Source organism: Dama dama, chromosome 10 (assembly GCF_033118175.1).
Source record: "Dama dama isolate Ldn47 chromosome 10, ASM3311817v1, whole genome shotgun sequence".
NCBI lineage: Eukaryota > Metazoa > Chordata > Mammalia > Artiodactyla > Cervidae > Dama > Dama dama.
Window position 1 is genome coordinate 38,522,134 of NC_083690.1, and position 23,906 is coordinate 38,546,039.

Sequence of the window (23,906 nt, forward strand, 5' to 3'; positions counted from 1 at the left end):
TGTAAAAGCCCATCTCTGTATGTCCCCCTGGCAAAGTGCTCAGGAGCTGAACCCAGGCTTCTGCATTGTCCCTTTCCCAACTGTCCTTCTGCTTCAGATGTCAAACAGGAATAATAGTAACTTGTCTGCTTATAAGGATTAAATGAGATGATGCACAAAATCAACTATTCTGTCACTTTCCTATTTTCAAACTTGAAGCCATCGGCTACCTACTCCCTGGGACGGCATGACAATAGATTGAGGCCTCCTACGTCAGACAAGAAACCTTGTGTTAATCATTTGCCCAAGGCCCCGGAGCTGAGGGGCGGGGCTCCAAAGCCATAGTATTCGTGGCCCCACAAAACTGGCCCCACTGAAGACATCCCAGTACATCAAGCAGGAGGCAGAGGTGAGTCCGGAACGGCAAGGCAAGACCCCTGTTCCTGTGTCTGATGGGGGCAGTGGCCACCCCCACGCCCTCTGCCTGCCTGGCATCCTCTGGCCGCCTGGTTTCCGCTCACTCCCCCCCACCCCCCAGGCTCTGCTCTCACCAACACGGTCCTGCTCCCCTCTTCCTTCAAAACCCCATCACTCTTTCCAGCCCTGCACCCCCACCTCAGGACTGTCAGCGAAGCAAGCCGCTGAGGCTTCTAAACTCGTCTTTGCTACAGGCTTTCCGCTCCTCCATCACCGAAGTCTGAACTACTAATAAAGCAAACTTCTTTTCTCGTGGCCTGCTTCTTACCAACTTCTGTGTATCGCCTGCTCTCCCTGAGTTGAGGCTGTATTACGGACCGTTTACTTTCCTTAGCTCGAGAGGGGCATGCATTCTCTGGGCCCAGGCTACCAGCTCGGTCCTGTGCCTTCCTCCGCCCTCCCCGCCCACCGCGCACCTGCTCGGGGTCCTCGGAGGCCGAGGAAGAGCCGGACCTGGCCGTCACGCTAGCCAGCCGCGGCGCAGACAGGGCCGCACGCCTGGGACCCCGGGACCCCCGGAGACACTCACTTCGGTGGAGACCCAGAGGATCCGGCCGGGAAGGAGGCAGCACGGCGTCCTGACCCTGACGGTCTCCAGGCAACCGCGGGCCCCGCCCTGCCCCGATCTTAAAGGGGCCGCGGCACGTGCTTTGCCCTTCAGAGCAGGTAGCAATCTGGAACCCAACTCACCTGGGTTTTCCCTCCTCTGCTAATTGCCCCCGCGGCCTCTCTCAGGCTGTATCTTCGCCTTAACACAAGACTAACTCAGGAACTCAGGTGTTACTTTTTCATTACTGCCATAAACAAGTTACCCCAAACTTACTGGCTTAAAGCAACACAGATTTATCCTCTCACAGTTTCAGGAGAAGTCCAAAAGGAACAGGTTCCTTTGGCAGCTCCAGGGACAATCTTCAGGTTTCTAGAAGCCACCTTCCTCCATCTGCGAAATCAGCATCATTTCTCTCTCTGGCACAGCTGGGGGAAGTTCTCCATTTTTAAGAAGACAGGGGCTAGACTGGGCCACAGAACCAACCCAGGGCACGCCCCCGCCCCCTCATCCCACCCTTAAACTTGCAGAGCCCCTTTGGCCACCTAGAACAAGTATTCAGGGGTTCTGGGATTAGCACAGGGGGCCTCTGGGGAAGGCCTCCCTCCCTCTCGAACCCCAATTTGCAGAATTCTTGCAAATATTAAATGAGATCTTTCAGGTCCACCAGCGTAGCGCTTACATGAGTGACTATAATTATTATTTGACTGTCTCCTCACACCTAAGGACTTCTAAGTCTGTAAATGGAAGGAAGCCCACTGTCTGGGCAGAAAGGTGGAGAGCAGGGTTAGGGTGGGAGGTCCACAATGGCTATCATCCACCAACCGCCATTTGGACCCTGCAGAGGGCATGGTTACTTCCATTTCAGGCAGAGTTCAAATGGGATGAGATTCTATGAAAAACTGACAACAGACTAGGGATTCTCCTTCCAGTACAGTCAGTAACTAAGCATCTTGCAGTCCACACTCCAAGGAAATCAAATCACAGCATCAAAGGTAGAGAAAAATCAGAATTTTTTATTTCCCCTTGCCTACAACAGTCTTTGGGCTTCCCAGGTGTCTCAGTGGTAAAGAATCCACCTGCCCAGCAGGAGACGCAGAAGACTTGAGTTCGATCCTTGGGTCGGGAAGATCTCCTGGAGAAGGATAAGGCAACCCACTCCAGTATCCTTGCCTAGAAAATTCCAAGGACAGAGGAGCCTGGCAGGCCACAGTCCACGGGGTCGCAAAGAGTTAGACACAACTGAGCACCTGAGCACCCACAACAGTTTTTGCCATTCTGGCTGCAGCGGGAACATTTAAAAAGTGAGATCCGGGAGCTCCCTGTCGGTTCAGTGGTTAGGATCCTAGGCTTTCACCACGGTGGTCCAGGTTCAATCCCCAAAATCCTCGTGACACTGCCGAAAACAAAACAAAAATTACAACGACAAAGAAAGAAACAGAAAAGAGAGACCCCAATCCACCTGCTTGACTTCTTCCAGCTGGACAGAGAAACCCCCTTGGGTTTTCTAGGATTCTTTTCTAAATTTAATATGCATCAGGGTTCAGAATGACTAGCTCCAAAGAACTGTAAATGTTAACTTAATGAAGTGAAACCATTAGGGACTTAATCATCACTAAGGGCTGAAAGTTACAGACCAAAATACGTCAGGCCACAGCAGAGGTCCCAGTGACTTCTAAAGAGCTCTATTTCTGTAAAATATACTCTTGCCTCTATATACACACAGGCATGCGTTTAAATGCAAAACAAAAAAAAGTGTTGCAAGCAGTGCTCCACGTGGATCAAAAAAATCCACAAGATCATTTCTAAATGGATCTGATACCTTTGGAAGTAGCAGTTGCATTTAGAAACACACCCCCCAAACGGCTCATTAAAGCCCTGCCTTGCAAAACAGAAAAACCTGCAATACGATCAACAGCTCTATAAAACGAGAAGCGCCGTCAGGTCTGAGAAATGACATCCAGGTTGGCAATGTGTCTCATGGTGGGCCTTCCATGGGGACAGTTCCAGGGATGGTCCATCTCCCCCATGTGCGTGATGAGTTTCTTCATCTCGCTTGTGTTTAGAGGAGTTCCAATCATCACCTGCGTGTGAGACACGATGGCTTCAGTTAAAGCTTTACTAGTTTGGGTTAGAACAGCCACACTTCAGACTTCCCTAGCAGCTCAGACGGTAAAGAATCTGCCTGCCATGTGGGAGACCTGGGTTCGATCCCTGGGTGGGGAAGATCCCCTGGAGGAGGGCATGGCAACCCACTCCAGTATTCTTGCTGGAGAATCCCTCATGGGCAGAGGAGCCTGGCGGGCTACATACAGTCCATGGGATCACAAAGAGTCAGACACAACTGAGCGACTAAGCACAGCACAGCCGTTCTTCAGAAGCAGTGTTCTCTACAGAGAGGCTGGGCAAGACTTTGTCTTGCGTTCCCTGCAAAGTCCTGTCTGGAAGAACCTCACCTTCTAGGGCCCCAGCCCTCGGGCCCCTTTGTGAAACCCAGCCCCTCGGTGGCTCCCTCATGGTGGCACATCGTTGAGAGGGCCATGGCCCACTCCCATCCAGGACCAACCAGTCTCGCCAGCTCCACCAGCACTCACAACCCCACCTCCGTGACCTCACACCTTGGCGATCGCAGTGGCCTAACAGGTATCCCTGCTCCCCCAACCCCGTCATCTCTTCAACCCATCCTCCACTCAGGGCCGGCGATTCCTCTTAAAACTCTGTCAGGAGCCTCCCCCGGGGCGCAGTGGACAGGAGTCCGTCTGCCAAAGCAGGGGCCATGGGTGCGATCCCTGGACAAGGAAGATCCCACATACCACAGGGCCACCAAGTCCCTATGCCACGAGTGGGCCTGTGCACTAGAGCCCGGGGGCCACAGCTACTGAAGCCTGTGCGCCCAGAGCCAGCGAGCCAAAACCACGGAGCTGGCCTGCTGCAAGTGCTGAAGCCCGGGCACCGACAGCCATGCGCCACGACAGCTCCCCGGGCAACGAGGAGCCCCTGCTCTCCGCAGCCAGAGAGCCCGCACACAGCAACGAAGACCCGGAGCAACCCAAACACAAAAAACCCGCAGCCAGCCCCAACCTGTATAAAAGACCAAGTGCTCCACGTGACGTGGCGCTCACCGGCCTTCGCACCCACATCTGCAAGCAAGCAGCCCTTCCCGCCCGACTCCAGCCTCACAGACACCCCCTGGTCTCCTGCACAAGCCCGTGAAGGAAGTACCTGCCTCAGGCCTTTGCCACTGGCCGCGCCCTCTCCCCGGCACACGCTTCCCGCAGGCGTTTGCATGTCTCAGGGCCCCTCTCCCTCAGGCTGCCGCTCAAACGTCCCTGCCTGCCCTCAGCGGAACAGCGCGCCCGCCTGTCCTCTGCAGCGCTGCGGGGAGGCTACTTCAGTTGGGTGCTCAGGGAGGGCCGGAGGGAACCGGGCGGGCGAGCAAGGCGTGTGGAGCAGGGCATCCAGGCAGAGGGCTTGCGGCAGGAAGGAGATGGTATGGCTGGCATGTCGAGAGCCAAGGGCAGGAACATGGGCCCCTGGGTGCAGAGGAGACAGCCCCCAGTCTGCGCGCTGTGTGGGGACAGCACCAGGGCCCCTCCAGCGTCGGGGGGCGGCAACCAGAAAACACATACTGCCCGCCCTGGAGGTCCCTGCAAAACGCCCGCTGACCGCCGGGCTTCCGGACAACCTCCCACGGGGTCAAGAACTGGCAGCACCTACTCCTTTTCCACCAGGATCATTAATACCCATCAGGCCCACAGACGAACAACAGGGACAAACTGCGGACTGCGAGGGACCGCTGGAGGCGCCGGGAGGACGCCGCCTCAGGGACGCAGTAACCGTGGGTCAGAGCGGCCGTGCAGGGTTCAGGGTTACGCTGGCTGAGGACGGCGGGACCCGTGAGGTACTCGGCCCACACTTAACGGGGCTGCGAGGGGCTGAACCGAGGACTCTCGAGCTGGAGCAGACCCCTGGGGACCCTGCGGGCGAGCGCTCCTGACTTACAGACTTGCGACAGGCTCTGGAGGCGAACATCTGCCGGACGCGGGAGGGCCGGCACATGACCCCCGGGCTGTCGCTCAGCATGAAGAGCAGCTCATCTATGTCCTGGGGTCCAAAGGTCCAGTTCTTACTGGTTGGCAAGGAAATCAGCTTGGCTCTTTCAGTAACTGGCGCTGAAAGAAGACAATGCAGGGGGAAAGCCATCATCATTTGAAAAATGCATTTCAAAAAAAAAAAAAATGCATTTAATTTGGGTGCTACTTGTCAGGAACATCTGAAAGACACTGCGGACGCCAAGCGCTCTGGGGGAAAGCCTGTCCACCTCTAAAAAACACACTGTGCAGGGCCTCGGAGATCATTCTCGGCTCTATGAGGACGCAACCCTACCTTCTAAGTAATAACTTACCGTGTTCGTCGATAACAAAGTCAAAGCCATTCTTCCTGAATATTTCCAGATTTTCTATTAGAATCGCTTCATTGACAGCTGTTAGGTTGAGAGTCTGAGGTCTGAAAAACAGAGAGCCAAACTAGATCTTGAAGGCTCGAAGACAGAAATGAAATTAAAACAATTTTGTGATTTATTCAAACATGAATAACATGCTTTCAGCTGTGAACCTCACCTGTCACAAAACTCCATTTCCTTTTTTAAAAAAATCAATTTTTTCTGGCCACGCCAAGGCATGTGGGATCTTAGTTCCCCAATAAAGGATTGAACCCCGTGCCCCTGGCAGTGGAAGTGCAGAGTTCTAACCACTGGACCGCTGGGGAAGTCTTAAGCATTTCCTTTTAATTTTCACTTTGTTTTTTTTTTTTAAAAGATCTTCTTAGAAGTTAGAGTTAACTCCAAAAGTAGTTTGTTTCCTCAATCTGCCATCCCACCCCAATGACTTTTTTTTTTTTTAACAATAACAATATAACCTAAAAAAGCTATTTTTCCTCCTCACAATAAAGAGAATTTGAAAACTCAGCTTCGGTCATTACAGACATTTGAAAACAGAGGAAATGACATCTGTGCCACCATCCTGCTCCTCCTCCTGCCTGCATCCTTCATCCACCCATCTCTCCTTCCAGCGATCCACCCATCCCTCCACCGGTTTACAGAAACGGCTAAAAGACAGGAGCTATTAAGGTGAGCAAACACAGACCCATTCTCTGCTCTCATGGAACAAACAGTCCAGTGGGGAAAAAAGACACTGATGAACAGTCAAGCAAACAAACTCTAATTACAAACTACACAGAGAATCAGGAAGAAGAGACACTCAGAGACTTGGGAGCACACAGCACGTGAGAGTTGGCCTGGAGAGTGGGATTCTCTGAGGAAGTGACCTTTGGGCTGAGATCTGGGGGTGAGAAGCAGTTATCAGGGGATGGGGGTAACAAGTGCTCTAGGCAGAGACAATAGTTTGTATAAAGGCCTTAGGATGGACCACGGATGTTCCCAGAGCCACACACAGATCTGCTTCCTTCCGCTTGATGGCCAGGGAGGAATTCATCAGGCCTGTTGAGGGAAAACAAAGGATGGCCAGGGTGGCTCAAGTGTAGAGAAGAGGAGAGGAGGGCTTAGGACAGCTGAAGAGGTCGTCAGGGCCAAGCGAGGCAGGGCCTGGTAGGAAAGGATGCAGCTGTGGTCTTTACCCTTTCATCCCGAAGTGTGGTCCACTGGGAACCCACCGTGGCCTGGGATTATCCAGGTCAACTTGAAATGCCACAAACAAGACTGTAATTATGCAAAATGGCTAAAAAATAAATGGCCTCTGTGAGAGGGATAGGAGTAACTCATTATTCTAAAGTGGCTCATTCAATGTCTTTACTACTCCTACTAGAAATAAAGGTAATTAAACCATTCTGCCGGAGACAGAGGAAACAGAGTACTCAGCAAATAAACCAGGTTAAGGGTTCCAGCTGAGAGACGGTTTCAGCGGTGACTTCCTCATGACGGGATCTGCTGCTGTTGGGATCTGAGCTAATTACATAATTTCCCGAATGAAAATCCATGACCTCTCCTTACGGCTCTACTTAAGATTTCTGGTTTACATGCCACACCACCACACTGCCTTGTAGAGTGGTCACTGTAAAACATTCAATTTGGCTAAAGAAAGAAATACCAAATGCTGTGGTGACTGATCACTGGAATCGCTCTACCATAGCTGAGGACAGACACACGGGCACTGCTGACCTTCTGAACACAGGAGGTGAAGTGCAGCGTCAGTCGCTCAGTCGAGCCGGACGCTGTGCAACCCCATGGACTGCAGGCCACCAGGCCCCTCTGTCTATGGGATTTTCCAGGCAAGAATACTGGAGTGGGTAGCCATTTCCTTCTCCGGGGGATCCACCTACTCTAAATAGACATACTATAAACTGTCCTTCATCAAAAGGATTTCCTGGTCAACCAGTGATGGGCATTTTTGAATAGCTAAAAATGCTTGATCGTTAAAGAACCCATCAGCTGTGTAACCTTGGGCAAGTGATTTAACCTCTGTGTGTGTGTCCAGTGTTATCACCCATGAGATGGTGGTACACACAGTAACTATTTCAAAGGTTTGTGAGGATTAAATGCAAGATTTTCAACAGTGCCTAGCACAAAATAAGCACTACATAAAGGGCAGGTATGACTATTATTATGCAAAAAGTATGAAATCTGCTTTAAGGATATTTAGGACCAAAAAACATAGATAAATAGACAAAAGATTTGCTGTTTGCCAAGTTGTATCTGACTCCCTATGACCTCCCTCCATAGACTGTAGCCTGCCAGCCTCCTCTGTCCAGGGGGTTCTCCAGGCAAGCATACTGGAGTGGGTTGCCATTTCCTCCTCCAGGGGATATTCCCAGACCGGGGATCAAACCCAAGCCTCCTGCATTGGCAGGTGGACCACCGAGCCACCAGGGAAGCCAGAGATAAAGACAGACACACCTATACGCTAAGTCTGGGATGTGAAATGACACTGAATTCTGAGCACTGAAATGCACTTACGCTATAAGCCTTTGACCCTGGAGAACAGTGTGTTGCTGAAGCATCTCGAAGTTGTATTTCTCGTCCGTGGCATGCTGGTCCACTATGAAGATATCTGCATTCAGCTTGGTGATGATAAACCCCAAGTTAAACTGACCAATGATTTCCATTTCTGCAAACATCGTTTTGCTGTGTGTAGAAAATGTCAATTAGAAAAGTTTTTTGTTTTTGCCACACTGCACGGCTTGAGGGATCTTAGTTCTCCCACCAGTGATTAAACTGGGGCTGAGTTCTAACCCCTGGACTGCTAGAGAATTCCCGTTTTAGAAGACATTTTAAAAGATTCTTTCTCTGATTATAAAATACTGTTTCTTTCTCTGATTAAAAACAAAAAAAATACAAAAACACAAAGTCCCTAATAATCACACTGTCTAAAGATAACATTACTTATTCCTGCATTCATCTAACTCCCCCATGACTTAGTTACTAAATCATTAATGATTTGGTGCATATGCTTCCAGACCTTTGTCTGTACATTGTTTAAAATAAATGGAATCAATCCTTCATGCTCCAAGCACTTAACAGGGCATCTCAGATGTTGTAGGAAAAGACAGGGACTGGCAGAAAGCAAGAGGGGAAGCCGCGGCTCCCACTTGGCCTTGAAGAGTCCCTCCAGCGCCCCCTGCTGGTTATGTCTAACAGTGCACCAAGAGAAAGGCGCCTATGGTCCAGCCTCCAGGACTGCGACCCAATACCAATCAGGATTGCAAAAGCAGGGCGAAGTGTGGATTTGGAGCTGAGAGGCAACAAACTGATATAAATGGCACAAATACCAACTCCTTGGATCTAACTGCTCTTTCAGGAACTGTCTGAGTCAGCTCTGGTTCCCCAGGCAGATTCCCTACAGGAAAAACCTGTGCCAGCCTGAAGACCCTGGTCTTTCCGTGTCTTTGGCAGGTGTATCTCCCGGCACGACCCAGAACTAGAACTGAGCATCTAGGTTCAAGAAACAAAGCTCTACAGCTTGCTGTGTGCCCAGTCACTCAGTCACGTCCGACTCCTTGCGACTCCATGAACTGTAGCTGGCCAGGCTCCTCTGTCCCTAGAATTGTCTCTGTCCAAGTATTTTTAAAACAAATGATAAGAAAAGTGTAAGTTAAATATTTTGGCCTTCCTTGGTGGCTCAGTGGTGAAGAATCCTCCTGGCAGTACAGGAGACACAGGTTTGAGCCCTGATCCAGGAAGGTCGCACATATCTTGGAGCAACTGAGTCTGTGCTCCAGGGCCTGGGAGCTGCAACTACTGAACCCTGCTCGCCCCAGAGCCCATGCTCTGCGACAAGAAGCCACACAGAAGGAAGCCCGCGGACTCCGACTAGAGCAGCCCCTGCTTGCCACGAGAGAGAGCCTACAGGGCAACGGAGACCCAACACAGCCAAAAACAAACAAATGTCTTTTTAAAAATTAAATATTTCAAGAGAATTCATCATTTTTAAGAATCACAATGTTAGACATGATTATTGTCAAGAAAGTAGCAGTGACTAGTGTTTTTTATTATTATCTGTATACAGATTTTTTACTTTAAATTGCCTTTTTTACTTAACCTTATCTGATACCATCTTCTTGAAATCATAGCTTTGGTAATTCTCCCTCATTAAATGGAAAGATGGAAAATAGCAATAATGTTCCCCAAAGGTGTCCTGAATTCAATGCAGGGAGAAGATACCATGGGCTGAAAACCTCCAGGAAGAGGAATAAAATTGGAGTCAAGAAGGCTTTGATTGATTTGGACCAAATCTGTATGAAATATAAGGAAAAAAATTATTGCAAGGTTTCAGGTTGCAGAATTGCATGGTAAGAGTTCTTTAAAAAAAATTGTTACCTGATCTCTTTTCTTAGTTCGTCTTCTGCTGCTTGATTTTCTCCAGGGCAAATCTTTGCCCGAAACTTCCTATAATTCTGTTGACTTTCTCGTTGCTGTTCTTGCTGACACGACTGCTTTATTCGTTTGGCTAAAGAGCTCATGGAAAAATCAAGGGGCACTATTTTCTTATTAACTGTCACAGCTACATCCACCTCGGACGCCGATGCACTCTGGGTTTTCACCGACTCTGGAAGGACGTCGGGGTTTAAAGGAATTCCTTCTTTTTTAAAACGCTTTGCGTTTGGGGATGAGAGCTTCGTGGGCTGTGGCAAGACTCTAGATGTGGAGCCGCTTTCTTGGTCTAAATGGCACTTTGTGCCTGAAAGACGACAGTCAGTTTCAGGTAACTTTTCCCGAGACTCCACATTTTCTTGGGAAAACCTACCTTCGGGGGAGCTTGCCGCCCGGTCAGTGCTGGCGTGGCCGCTCGTCTCAGGGGTGCTGGACATCTCCTCAGAGCTGGCAGATGCACTGCCGTGCCCCGAGTCCTCCTCCATCTCCACTCTGCCCATCAAGTCATGGGGCCCCTGAGCAGAAGTCCTCCCTTCCTCCCCAGGTTCAGAGATGTGCTTCTGGGAGCAGGGGGGCCCCGAAGCCCTAGGGACCTGGGCACTGCTTTTCTGCCTCAGAGAAACACGCCTCGGATCAGTGGCCTTCGGACCCCGGGACTTGTTCTCAGCCGAGTGACGAAGGGAAAAGGCCTCTCTCAGCCTAGAAATGGTCACTGCCCTTTTCTCTTCTCCGTGAGTCCTTAATGGAGCAGGATCATCCTGCTTTTCTGGCTCGGGATTCTCCATCTCTGCTGAAGGCCTTTTTATTAAGTGACCTAAGTAGATGCAAACAGAGAAGGGCATCAAACGCTGTGCAGAAATGGAATTATTGTTGTTTAGTCGCTAAGTCGTGTCCGACTTTTGCAACCCCACGGACTGTAGCCCACCAGGCTCCTCTGTCCATGGGATTCTCCAGGTAAGAATACTAGACTGGGTCGCCATGCCCTCCTCCAGGGGATCTTCCCAACCTGGGCCCTGAACCCAAGTCTCCTGCATGGGCAGGCGGATTCTTTAACGCTGAGCCACCGGGGAGCCCATGCAGAAATGGAACAAGGGGCTATTTTTACATGAACATGCACTTTGCACAAGAGAAGCTCTGTATGGCTGATCCAAGGTATGAACACAGTACTACATGAACCAGGAAGGAGACACGAATTAAAACCACGACGTGATACGGCTATATACTCTTTAGAACAGGTAAATTAAAAAAAAAAAATGCTTACAAGGTTGAGGATCCAATGGGATGCTTAAATACTGCTGGTGGTGGGGACATTGGTACAACCGCTTTGTAAAACTCTCTAGGCCAAGTCTCATCTCAATGTGCCACTCAGCAATGAACACACGGCGGATGTGAAGGCAAATCGCAAAGTAAGAACCTCCCCCCAAATTCCCTACTCCATAAGAAATAGGAGAAAATGGCAAAAATTATCAGAATCAACTTGTTCAGAACTCTGGAAATTAACAAAAGGCTTGCCAAAATCAGGACATGTTTACTGAAAGACAAGGGGTGAGTCTTGGTAGAATGGAGCCCTGCATGATAACAGAGGCAGCTCGTGTCTCTTTTTATCCAGATTACCTTAAAATCTGTAGCAACATGCTTTCTAGGATGACAAATCTTCTCTGTCTAAAAAGGGAGATTTTCTTTCATGCCAAAAAAAACTTTACCTCCAAAAAAACTGACAGTACCAGGACAGCTGCAGGCTATAGAAACCGTTTACATGCTGGTGTTTTTCTTACCTTCCACATCCAGCAGCGGCTGCTGGCTGACCTGGAGTTTGTTAACATCACTCTCGAACATTCCTATCAAAGACGTCTTTAAAACTGCCAACAAAAGCTTCTCCTCTTGCAGTAAAATTTGCCTTTTATCTGGAGTAACATTGATGTCGACACATTCTAAAGCAAAATAGAAAAGATGCTGATTAAGTCCACCTTAAGCAAAACAGAAGAACTACGCAAGCACTTGATTGCAAAAGAAAATTGCAAAAGAAAAAAAAGCAAATAAACCTATGAAAAGATAGGTTAAAATTGCAAACTAAAACGTCATTTTTATCACCTACTGAATCTGCTTAAAACTTACAATCCCTAGTACATTGTTGATAGATGTATAAACTGGTATAACAGGATCACATTCACTGACCCAATGATTCTACTTTTAGGAGTTTATCTTAAAGAAACAATCAATGATATAGATAATGATTTATCTAGAAGAAAAGAATTTAAATTTCCAAAAGCTGAAAACAACTAAAATAAGCACAAACATAAAAGTTCACAAATCAAGATATATCCACACAACGAAATACAATACAGCTATTAATATTAGAATCGTGTTTCTGAAAAGAAATGTTTACATCTAAGGTTAAAGAGCACAATACAAAATTATCCAAAATTATTTTCCCGTTCCAAAAAATATGGAGATATATATATATATGTATATATATATATATATATATATGTATATATATATATATATATATATATACACACACATGCCATTAGGTATATATATATTTTAAGGTGTGCAAATATATATTTCTAAGCATCTAGAAAAAACACTGGATAACAATAAACCATAATAACAGCTATCAGAAGAAAAATACCTACATGAAATGAATTATTTTCAAAATTAGGAAAAACATTTAGTCAACTTTCTCCCTTGGCTGACATGAAAAAATCACATTTTCCTAATAACACAATCAACAAAGTTCCAAGTAGAAAGCAGGAAAGCCTGTATAAAAAAATAAAAGTCTAAAAAAAAATAAAAGTCTAAAATAAAATACTTTTTAAATTTTTTTAGTTTATAAAAATGTATATAGCCATTAACTGTTGTATAAAATTTTCCAGTCATATCTGAGCTTTATAATTTCATTTTATTCTTTCAGGAGTAAGTCACCAATTTTACTGAAACCTCAGCAGAACTTACCCGAATCAACAGAAATATTAAGAACAACAAATGGGTACTGATGTCTATTATACATGTGATAGACCTCATTCACAAGTCTGGAAACCTACACAAAGAAACAAAGATTAGAAAAGAATAAATGTTTCTTTCCCCAGTGTTCTAATAATACTCTAATCAACTATTAAAAGGATACATTTTTAACAGCTTTCTTGAGGTAGAGTTGGCCTAAAACAAACTGAACTTAAAGTGTACAACTTGATAAGTTCTGATATATACATACACGCGCGAACCCATCCCCACAATCAAGCTAATGAAGATATCCATAACCTCAAAAAGGTTTCCTCTTGCCCCTCCAAGGGGTATTTTTAAGCACAGATTCATAAAACTGAATCTTTTTCCAATACGAAGATGCTCTTGAAGAGATGTCAGTAAAATGTGATGTAGTTTAAATGCTCATAAAATACATTTGCATGTACATAGAAGTGTATTTATACGACTTTATAATGAGACTATCAAATGGCATTACAGATAAGTCATAAAAATCACACCCATTATAATATAGTTTAAAAATTTAGAAGCTGAATCATATCTGGTTGGCAGAAGTAATTTGGAGGAATTCTCGGCCTGGTGGTTAAGACCCTACTTTCATTGCTGAGGGTGCAGGGTTCAGTCCCTGGTTGAGGAACTAAGACCCCCCCAGCCATGTGGCATGGCAGAAAACAAACCAAGAAGTGATTGTGAATGATCACCAGAAAACAGAAACCATGACTGAGGGATAACGCTGCTGAAGATGTAAAATCAAAACTGACCATTAAAAAATACTATCATCATATCAAGATGATCAGTTTTAGTTTGAAGCGGAAGCAATCTGGGCCTTATTTTCCTGGAAAATGGATAAAACACATTAAAATAAAAAGAAAATACAGAGGCACGTGCACACGTGTCATTCTACACCAAAGAGTCTAGATAATAGTGGATATTTTAAATGTTTACTGTCTTCTAATAGTGATAACTTTTATGATAATAAATATATTGGTTATTAACATATGTCCATATGTATACACACACACACAGACGTATAATTGAAACCACTGTATGGTACACATTTTTAAAGGTCTAAAATAAGATGATTTATACATAACCAACAAAGACCTACTATATAGCACAGGGAACTCTACTCAATATTCTGTAACAATCTAAATGAGAAAAGAATTTGAAAAAGAATAGATATATGTTATGTGTATACCTGAACCACTCTGCTATACACCTAAAACACAACACTGCAAATCAACTACACTCCAATGTAAAATAAAAATCTTTTTAAAAAGAAAGAAACTAATAGCGAGACATTCTAAAAATATTTTTTAAATGACAATAATATAGCATTGTTGGTTTAAATAATATATTTGCATAAAAACATGTTTTTAGAATAAAATTGATTAGAAGAATGAAAAAAAAGATTTACTCATGTTTTTGAATCAGAGTTTCAAGTTCCATGTAAATTGCCTGTGTCAGAAAATGTTATTTAATAAGAAATAAAAAGTGAAGGCTAGAAGGAAAAAACTAATCACCCCAAATCTTGAAATACCTTTGCTGGGTCACAAGGCCGCCGATTGATAAAGAAAAACTGTCTGTCCGTTGAACTTCTTCCCACGCCATGAGCACAGTGCGAAATAAAACCTGAGATACTGTTCAATGTTAATACCATTAGCGCAGGATTCCAGAGTGGAAAGGATCAGACACATATCACTCAGCACATTCTCAAAGTGAAAAGTAAAAACATAATCCCCGGTGACAAGCTGACAGGTATTAACATTTCAGGTAATGTGTGTGCTCCATTCTGGTGAAGCATGAAAGGAACACAGACCCTCTGGAGTGTCCCAAGATCCCGTTATTGATAAATCCACCACGGGTAGGTCAGTGATTTCAAAACCGATTCATTCTGGCTCTCACTTTCCCTATGAAGTCCTCAGCCTCCACATAAGGAGCAGATCTCACCCCACATTCACATTCTAGAACCTTTGTGCAGTCCCCACCAAGCTGTCCATGGAGCCCAGGGACCTGAATCCAGGCTCTTTGCCCACATTCTCCTCCCTTTTAAAATCTGTTCTCAGTCAGCAAACTTCTATCAACTAATGCACTGGTTACGGGCTTATTTCACCTGAGATCTACCCCTGGGATATCTGAGTTTCTTTAAGACTGATACTGTAACATAAAAAGGTGAATCTTCATCTTTAATTTCAGGCACAAGCCAAAGGCAAGTGGACAGATAGTAAACAATATGGGCTGTCACAAGGCCAACCCTGTTTATGGAAAAGTGTCTGTATTTTTCTTACACTAAAAGTAATGATGCTGGGGGACTTCCCTAAGATCCAGAGTGTGGGGTCTCAGCCACCGGACCACTGCAAGAGGCCCGGGTTCAATCCCTGGTTGGGGAATTAGATCCCACATGCCACAACTAAGAGTTCACATGCTGCAACGAAGAATAAATAATAAAGGATCTGGCATGCCACAATTAAAGATCCTGCATGCCACAACTAAGACCCCAATACAGCCAAGTAGATAAACCATTATTTAAAAAATAATGATGATGATGCTGGATTGGATTCTGAGTAAGGCACCAGTGAAAATAAACTCAGCCTCTACCTATCTCTGCCAGATCCCAATAAAATGAAACACTATACATAATTTAAGAGTTATCCTACTTGTTCACTAGACAGAGCCTCTTCTACAAGGGCTAACTCAATAGGAAACCCCCTAAAATGTACCAGTTACCCAGAACACTGTTTGCATTTAGTACCTGACTCCTTCATATAAACCTGCTTCCTCAGCAATCATACTGCCTACAGTTTTATGATGGACATAAGAAACTATAAACTTTAAAAGCACGATTTTTAAAAACAAAATCAAGGGAAAAAAAAGTCTCAAAAAAAAAAGAAAAACTGATGGTAATTTTCTGGGCAGCAATCTACTTACCAAAATAGGTTATGCAGAGCCTGGGAACAGCTCAGCCCATATTCTTCGCAGATGGAGTCACTAGGGGGCAGCTGCACAAAAGGGATGAGGCTTTGCAACTGAAAGAAATCAAGGTTCATGGTGATTTTAGCACCAAGTGAGAACTTCAACTTCCAAACTTCAGAAAGGAAGCTATAACGAGAGTTCTGTGTTTTCCTTCATAGTCAAGCTATCCATGTTAAGAGAATAAAGAATCTCAACAGTGGCTTTCTGCAGTTTTAGAGTAATTTTGATTTATTAGCAAAGTGAAACACTTGGGGCTCCTACTTATCCATTATCAATACATTGCCCACAAGGACTTCCCTGGTGGTGGAATGGTTAAGAATCTGCCCTGCAATGCAGGGGATGTGGGTTCGAGCCCTGGTCGTGGAACTAGTATCGCACATGCGTCAGAGCAACTGAGCATTCAAGCCACAACTACTGAGCCAGAACGCTGTAACTAGAGAGCCTGTGGGCCACACAAGGGAGATCCCACATGCCACAACTGAGATCTGACACAGCCAAAGAAATGTTTAAAAAAAGATACACTGCCTACAAAACTTTCTATTTTTTTAGAGAGTAAAAGGATTATTTTATTTTATTATTATTTTTTTTAAAAAAAGATTATTTTAAAACTTATAGCTCTTAATATTAATTTTTGTGACAGGGGCCTAATTAAAAGAAAATCAATTACTGGATTTTATTCTCTATTTGTTATTGCTGTTCAGTCGCTAAGTTGTATCTGACCCCACGGACGGCAGCACACCAGGTTCTCCTGTCCTTCACTATCTCCCAGAGTTTGCTCAAATTCATTTCCCTTCAGTCAGTGATGCTATGTAACCATCTCATCCTCTGCCACCCCCTTCTCCTCTTGCCTTCAAACGTTCCCAGCATCGGGGTCTTTTCCAATGCTCTATTCTATTGAAAAGGAACAAAAGAAACTTGCCAATAATCACAAGAGTGAGAAAATGGTTTTATACAACCGCCCACCACTACCTGCTTCTGCCCAAACACCAATCCGATGTTTTCCTTCATGCTGGAGCTTCCGCTGGTGCACACCACAGGCTGCCGCTTACCCTGCCCAACCTGATTGGTGCAACTTATACGGACACCCGCTGAAATGATGCAGTATGCCTGTAACACCTGAACCATCTTGGCGAACTCCTGTTGAAAAAACACAAACCCAAGGACTCAAGGTTACTTCAGTTTTACAAGAAGCATATGATTCAAGTTATACAGCCAACTCAAGGTTCTCATATCATCTTCCAATAAGACAAAACAATTTATGAGTTGAATCTCCCAACATGGTATCCAAGAGAAATCAGAGGATAAGGTTCTTTTTTTGTGTGTGCAGTGCCAGCCAATGAAATAATACTCTTATGGGTACTTTTGTTGTTGTTGAGTCACTAAGTCGTATCCGACTCTTTTTGTGACCCTGTGCGCTGGAGCCCGCCAGGCTTTTCTGTCCGAGGGATTTCCCAGGCAAGAATACTAGATTGGGTTGCCATTTCCTTTCCAAAATGTTCAAGTTTTCTGCTATAAAAATTGAGACGTACGTTCCCTTTGACGTTGGAATCTCCCCTCTGGAAATTTATCCTTGCAAAAACAACACTGGCATAAACGATCAAAAATAGATTATGAAAATGTTTACTGAGACAATCTGTAGTTGTGAGAAATTAAAAACAACCTAAGCAGGGGCTAATTAATTACAGTATATCCATACAATGGTACCATGATATAGAATAATACAGTACCAGTCAACCAAAAAAGATCTACAATATACTATATAAAAAGTCAAGGTATTGAACAGTGTATATAATATGATCCGAATTGTTAAAAAAAGAAAGAAAGAAAGAAACATATGTAGAAACATTTGTATGCATTTAAAGTCTAAGGAATACAAACCAAAGTCCGGAAGACAAGCAGAAACAGCATCAACTTTCTGCCACACACAATTCCATGTGATTTAAATGTTTCATATTTTCTATCACTTGATTTCCTAATATTAATATTTATCTTGAAAACTTTTCTAAGATTTATGAATACATGAAAGTAGGAGGAGACTGGGAAGACAAACCAAACTGTTAACCATAGTCGTCTCTGGCAAGTACAAGTTCTCTTATGCCTACGTTTTTGAGGCACAGATGTTTTTACCATACAATACAAAATAATAAAAAAAAGTTTTCTCTGTACAAAAAATGTTTAATTTTTAAATTAAAAAAGAAAACATTTTTTAAGTTTTTCTATACTTTGCAAAACTTTATAAAGTTTTAACTAGCACAAATTGCTTTAGAGGTAAAGAAAGTTTTAAGCAGCATATGTTTAAGTAATTTTTTGGATTATAAAAAACATAGATACAAAAGGGAAAGGCTCAAGGAAGATAGCAAAAGTTATAGCAGATCCAAGAAAAATCACTGGTAGCATTCATGCATCTACTCTCCCAGTCCTTTTTTCTATGCTGATTTAGGCCAGTTGCTTTGTTTTTATAAAACTGTAATCATAGACACATATGACTATATATATATATACAAACATACATCCATGGAAAAGGAAATGGCAACCCAATCCAGTATTCTTGCCTGGAAAATTCCATGGACACAGAAGCCTGGCAGGCTACAGTCCATGGGGTCACAAAAGAGTCAGATACAACTTAGCAACTAAACAACTTACATACATGTGATTATATACATACATATTTACACATACACATATATACATATATAGACAATTTCTAACTGCTTTTTAAACACAACAGTTATATAATATGCAGCTATTTCATTTTCATTCCAATTCATAAAAGTTATACTGATTCACTTTTCAGGAAACCAAGAAAAATTATCTTCTTGAAAAATACAGAGAAGATCAGAAAATAGTCTTAAAAGACTCATTTCCCATACTAGAAAACCTTCTAAAACACAATTTGATGATTCATTCCAAGAAAAGAGAAGGATAAATCATCCAAAAGTTGGGTCTTTTAGGGAACGAGATGAGCTAAGCACCTCTCCAAATATTAAAAAATTAAAGGAAGAGAATGAAGAGATGTGCAAACCAACCTGATTGAACTACGTTTGGTCACTACACTCTCCAGGCTCTCGCAAGTCGGGATTCTAGATTTATTGTACTTTTTTTTTTTTTTTTGGCTGCTCTGGGTCTTAGTTACAGCATGCGGGATCTTCAATGAGGATCTTTTAGCTGCAGTGTGTGATCTCTTAGCTGCAGCATGCGGGATCTAGTTCCCTGACCAGGGATCAAGCCTGGGCGCCCCCCCCTCCCCAGGTGCTGGGGGTGCGGCATCCCAGCCCCTGGACCATCCCTTACTGTACCTTCTTAATATTCCTTTGAAACTCCTTATGGCGCACAGGAAGCGTATAAAATAGCTGCTGCACGCTGACTGTCATCCCCCTGGGTCGTGGGTAGGGGGTTTTCTGGAGGATTTTTCCATTGTGATCAAACACCAATCGAGTCCCAACCTTCACAGACGTGTGGCAGGTAGAAATAGTCACATCGCTGTAAGAAAAAGCCAGCACAGCACGGTCAGCTAAAGACGCCCAGGTGGTGGATGTCACCTGCTCGTTTTCTCACTTCCGTTCTCTCAAAACTCTCCTAAAAAGATGCTGATCCTTCCGAGATAATCAAGAGAGATTAAAGAGGTGAGGAATCGTCATAAAATCTAAAGCTTGGGCCCCAGTAGAAAGTGAGAGAGTTCTGTAACTATTTCGCTTTGAGAAAAGCTTTGATACTTGCTTTAGTTAAACTGAAAAATGAAAGATCGTAAAACTTCTGAATTCATCAATAAAGATTTATTTCTCTGTTTAGCTATCATACTACTACTCTAACAAAGATTTTAGAAGATGTGTGCAATTAAATAAGTGTTTAGCAAATTTTTTCCTCAACATCAAAATAAATTAAAATCAGTAGTACATGGCATCTATATTTATCTATATGTTACTTTTTAAAATTAATTAATTAATTTATTTGGCGGCACCAGGTCATAGCTGCAGCACTCGGGATCTTTGATCTTTCATTGCAGCAGGTGGGATATTTAGTTGAGTGATGTGAGATCTAGTTCCCTGACCAGAAATGGAACCCAGTCCCAACCACTAGACCACCAAGGAAGACCCTATCTGACAGTCGCTCGGTCGTGTCCAACTCTTTGCAATCCCATGAACTACACAGTCTATGGAACTCTCCAGGCCAGAATACTGGAGTGGGTAGCCTATCCCTTCTCCAGTGGATCTTCCCCACCCAGGAATCGAACTGGGGTCTCCTGCATTGCAGGCGCGATTCTTTACCAACTGAACTATCAGAGAAACCTAGCTATGTTACTTTTAAACTGAGAAGTTTCTGCTTTAATAAGGATAACAATTGTTTTATAATATTATACACTATTTGCTTCATTTCATTCATCCATTGCTTACATTTCAGAAATATTACCACTTAGGTTGACAGTATGACAGAACAGAGAAGCTAGAAGTTGAGAATATTCATATGGAAAAGTGTAAAAAAAAATAATTCTAATCAGACTTCTAAATTTTCAGAGAGATTTTTAGAAGGGGTCAAGTTAGAGGATAAAAACATTGCATCACCTCAGTGCACAGAGTGAGCTCAGAGCTTCCCCTCGAAAGCCAAAAGTTTCAACCTGAGTGAGGTCAGCAAACTCCTGAATCTTCGAAGTGTGATGTTTCAGAGCTGAGAGAGAGGTGGAGAGTCCAAGTCCAAGATATCGAAAACGACAGAGCAATGAACACACAGAGTACCCACCCAAGTGACTGGTTTTAAAAGCTGTTTTTGTGTTTCCTAAAACAGTGTTACCCCAAATTCTCAAATATTGGGCCCAAATATTTTAAAATAGGATTAGCAAAATACCACTTACTTAAGCCTTCAAAATTTTCTTCTTCTACCCCACATCCATTGTCTGAAACTTCAATGAGCTCCACTCCATAGTCTTTAAGCCTGAGATCTAAAAAGATTAAAGTACTGACTTCTCAAATTGATCAACATGAAAAGACTTTAGAGTGAAAGACAATAGTTATAACTTACAAAATGCAACTCTGAGTCCTAACTATATTTATTTAAATACACTACTGTCATCTTGTGTATTTTATTCTTTAAAGTCTTTCTTGGCTGTTTACTAGCCCCGATAAAGTAGTTTCATTTCTATTTTTTTCGTTCCTCTTTCCTTCAAGACGGTAACTTTAACACAGCCTTCAAAAGAACAGGTTCTGGAATCAGACTCCCGGGGGTCAGATTTACTAGCTAAAGCTCAAAAAAGGCAAATTCCTTGTGCCTTAATTTCCTCATTTGTAAAATGGAGATAATAATTATTGCAATAGCAATTTCCAATCTCATTACTCTGCAGACTAAATGTTACCTACACAGTTCTTAGCACAATGCCTGCCTGGCACATAGTATGAACACAATAAAAGTTAGCTGCTATTATTATGGTTACTACCTAGCCAAGTACTAGGCACATAACAGGTGCTAAATTTACGTTTAAAAAAATAACACTTTCTCAGCATATCAATGATTGTCTTGCTACAGTCTTATTTTTTATGCTTAAAAAATAATTTCACAGCATATCAATGATCATCTTACTGTTTCTTGAATAAAATAGCATAACCTGATTATTTTTTCTGGTTTAAAACTCTCCCAGACTTACCAATACTAGTTGCACCGGCATCCACACTATTTTCTACCAACTCTTTCACAGCAGTGCTTAGACCAAGTACCACTTGCCCAGAACAAATCTGATGGACTGACTTCCGATCGATAGGTTTGATGGCCTTAGCAAGTTCTGAACTAAAGAAACCAGTTACAAGAGACAAAGCAAGTAGGCAATTATGTATTTTCATCCTGGTTTGAACTGTGGGAAACAATTCATCTCTGTTAACAGCTGAATGGTCTAATCCATCCATTACATTAATATATCCAATAATTATATTCATAAATATAAACGTTGGTCTACAATCCTTAAACATGTCAAAAAATCTTCTGAATGGATACTTCAAGTAAAATAGATATTTAAAATCTAATTATACTGGGATCTGCTTGGGGGAGACACATATCCCCCCCCAAGCTATGGGTCAATAAACACTTACAATAGGACCTTCTTTCTTAAAAACTGAAAGCAACATTTCCCCACAATTTGAAAAATCAAAAGTTTGCTGGGAAATCCAGTGTTCATGTCAAAATCAAAACCATCTCAGAAATCAGGTACCAGTTGGATAACTATTCCTATGGTTGCCTTCAAATACCCACTCCAGGGGCTTCCCTGGTGATCCATCGATTAAGGATCCACCTTGCAATAGGGGACATAGGTTCAATTCCTGGTTGGGGAACTAAGATCCCACATCCCACAGAGCAATTAAGCCTGAGAGCTATAACTAGAGAGTCTGTATGCCCAACAAAAGATCCGCCTGCCACAATGAAGACCAAAGGGAGCCAAAAAAAAAAAAAAAAATCCCCACTCTGAATCCAGGCTGTCAGCTCCTGTCTTGGCAAAGGCCCTCAAAGTCCTGACTCTACCTCCTTTCAGAATTTTCCAAAGGGTTTGTCTCTGTTTTCTCTCTACTTCAATTAATCCCCCATGATACCACCAGAGTTACTTTAGAAACCACAAAACTGGTCAAACAATTTTACTTTTTCAAGAACTTACTAGCACCGCACTGTCTACTAGGTGTGTGTGCTATCATGTCTCACTCTGTAACCCCATGGGCTGTAGCCCACCAGGCTCCTCTCTCCAAGAATTATCCAAATATTGGGTTGCCATTTCCTCCCACAGGGGATCCTCCTCACCCAGGGATCAAACCCACCACCTCTTAGGCCTCCTCCACTGGCAGGTAGATTTTTTTTTTTTTAACCACTACTTGTCACCTGGACATAGTATATCCTCAAAAGTGAAAGTCACTCAGTCGTGTCCGACTCTTTGCAACCCCATGGACTACACAGTCCATGGAATTCTCCAAGCCAGAATACTGGAGGGGGTAGACTTTCCATTCTCCAGGGGATCTTCCTGACCCAGGAATCGAACCCAGACCTTCCTCATTGCAGGCGGATTCTTTAACCGCTGAGCGGTCAAGGAAGCCCAAGAATACTGGAGTGGGTAGCCTATCCCTTCTCCAGGGGGGATCTCCCCCCACCCAGGAATCAAACCCGGGTCTCCTGCATTACAGGCAGCTTCTTTAGCAACTGAACCATCAGGGAAGCCCATATCCTCGGTAGACCCCTATTTAAAAAAAAAAAAAAAAATTCTTCCTCTTCATTTTACCTTGCAAAAAATTCTACTCAAGTTTGTATTAAATGTAAAAACTGCAGACGAGACCACATAAAATGGAAAAAAGTACCTCTAAAAATAAGTTGACTTAGCAGGACATCCTATACGGGCCCAGCCTTGCCATTTGGAGAGGTGGAGATACAACATTTAAACAAACACAAAGAATCTGGGTTCACGAATCTGACAACTGTGCAGCAATGCTACCCGAAGATCTGCTAACCCCGAATTCGGTGTCTCTGCGGGTAACCGTATACTCAAGGAGATACAGAAGCACTGCGTCCTTTAAAACTGTGCGGCTATGCAAATTAGCATGTGTCTTGAAGCTGCCCCTAAAACAACCCTCAATTTAAAAAGAGAGAAAGCGCGCGCAACCAGGTAAAAAGGAGAAGAATTCTGTCTACTGGGATTTCAAGCTCCAGGTTCAGGCCCGCGGATGAGTAGCAGCGTCCGGACAGGGGGCGGAAATCCCCGCGGACCCCGACCTCAAAGTGAACCCACAGGGCGGCAGGTGTGGGGCGCACTAAGGAGCCCGCTCCGGGGTCTCCCTGTCGCCGGCTCGGTCTGCGCCGCGGTCACTTTCCTCTCCGTTCCAGGGGCTGGAACGCCGTGGGCCTTAGATAGGGGGACCACGAGAGAACGCTGCAAGCTCGGCTCACCTCGGCCCGTCTGCTCGCTCCATGGATGCAGAGCCTGAGGCAGCACTCGGAGCTGTTCGCTCTGCCGCTCCCACGGGCACCCTGCCGCCGGGCCGCCCATTGGCTACTTCCCACACAGTGCCCCACCCACTTCCGGATAAAGCCGCGAACGCTTCCCAC

At 44.1% G+C, this 23,906-nt stretch overlaps 1 protein-coding gene across 4 annotated transcripts; it reads right to left on the minus strand.

The window, feature by feature from the left end:
- Window positions 1-2,006: 2,006 nt before the first annotated feature.
- PMS2 (PMS1 homolog 2, mismatch repair system component) lies at window positions 2,007-23,891 on the minus strand. 4 transcript variants are annotated; one of them, XM_061153708.1, is made up of 16 exons: window positions 23,748-23,888; window positions 21,478-21,617; window positions 20,692-20,778; window positions 20,405-20,507; window positions 19,142-19,325; window positions 16,815-16,982; window positions 15,801-15,898; window positions 14,413-14,512; window positions 12,846-12,930; window positions 11,663-11,818; window positions 9,834-10,701; window positions 7,974-8,141; window positions 5,409-5,509; window positions 5,006-5,175; window positions 2,904-3,087; window positions 2,007-2,399 (listed from the first exon to the last, which is right to left on the minus strand). In XM_061153708.1, exons 1-15 carry the CDS (start codon window positions 23,768-23,770, stop codon window positions 2,944-2,946), a joined length of 2,595 nt encoding a protein of 864 aa, XP_061009691.1. In that variant the 5' UTR covers window positions 23,771-23,888; the 3' UTR covers window positions 2,007-2,399; window positions 2,904-2,943. The 4 variants fall into 4 exon arrangements, 3 of the variants coding, with proteins under 3 accessions (XP_061009691.1, XP_061009692.1, XP_061009693.1); XM_061153709.1 differs by lacking the exon at window positions 21,478-21,617 and having other exon boundaries at window positions 23,748-23,865; XM_061153710.1 differs by lacking the exons at window positions 20,405-20,507; window positions 21,478-21,617 and having other exon boundaries at window positions 23,748-23,762.
- Between the last annotated feature and the right edge of the window lie 15 nt (window positions 23,892-23,906).

Coding starts and splice junctions, on each gene's coding strand:
- PMS2 (XM_061153708.1), bottom strand. CDS start 23,770: ATGGAGCGAGCAGACGGGCCGAG. Junction 12,931..14,412: donor GGCCTTGTGACCCAGCAAAG/GTATTTCAAGAT, acceptor TTCTTTGTGTAG/GTTTCCAGACTTGTGAATGA. Junction 5,176..5,408: donor CTTTGTTATCGACGAACACG/GTAAGTTATTAC, acceptor GTCTTCTTTCAG/CGCCAGTTACTGAAAGAGCC.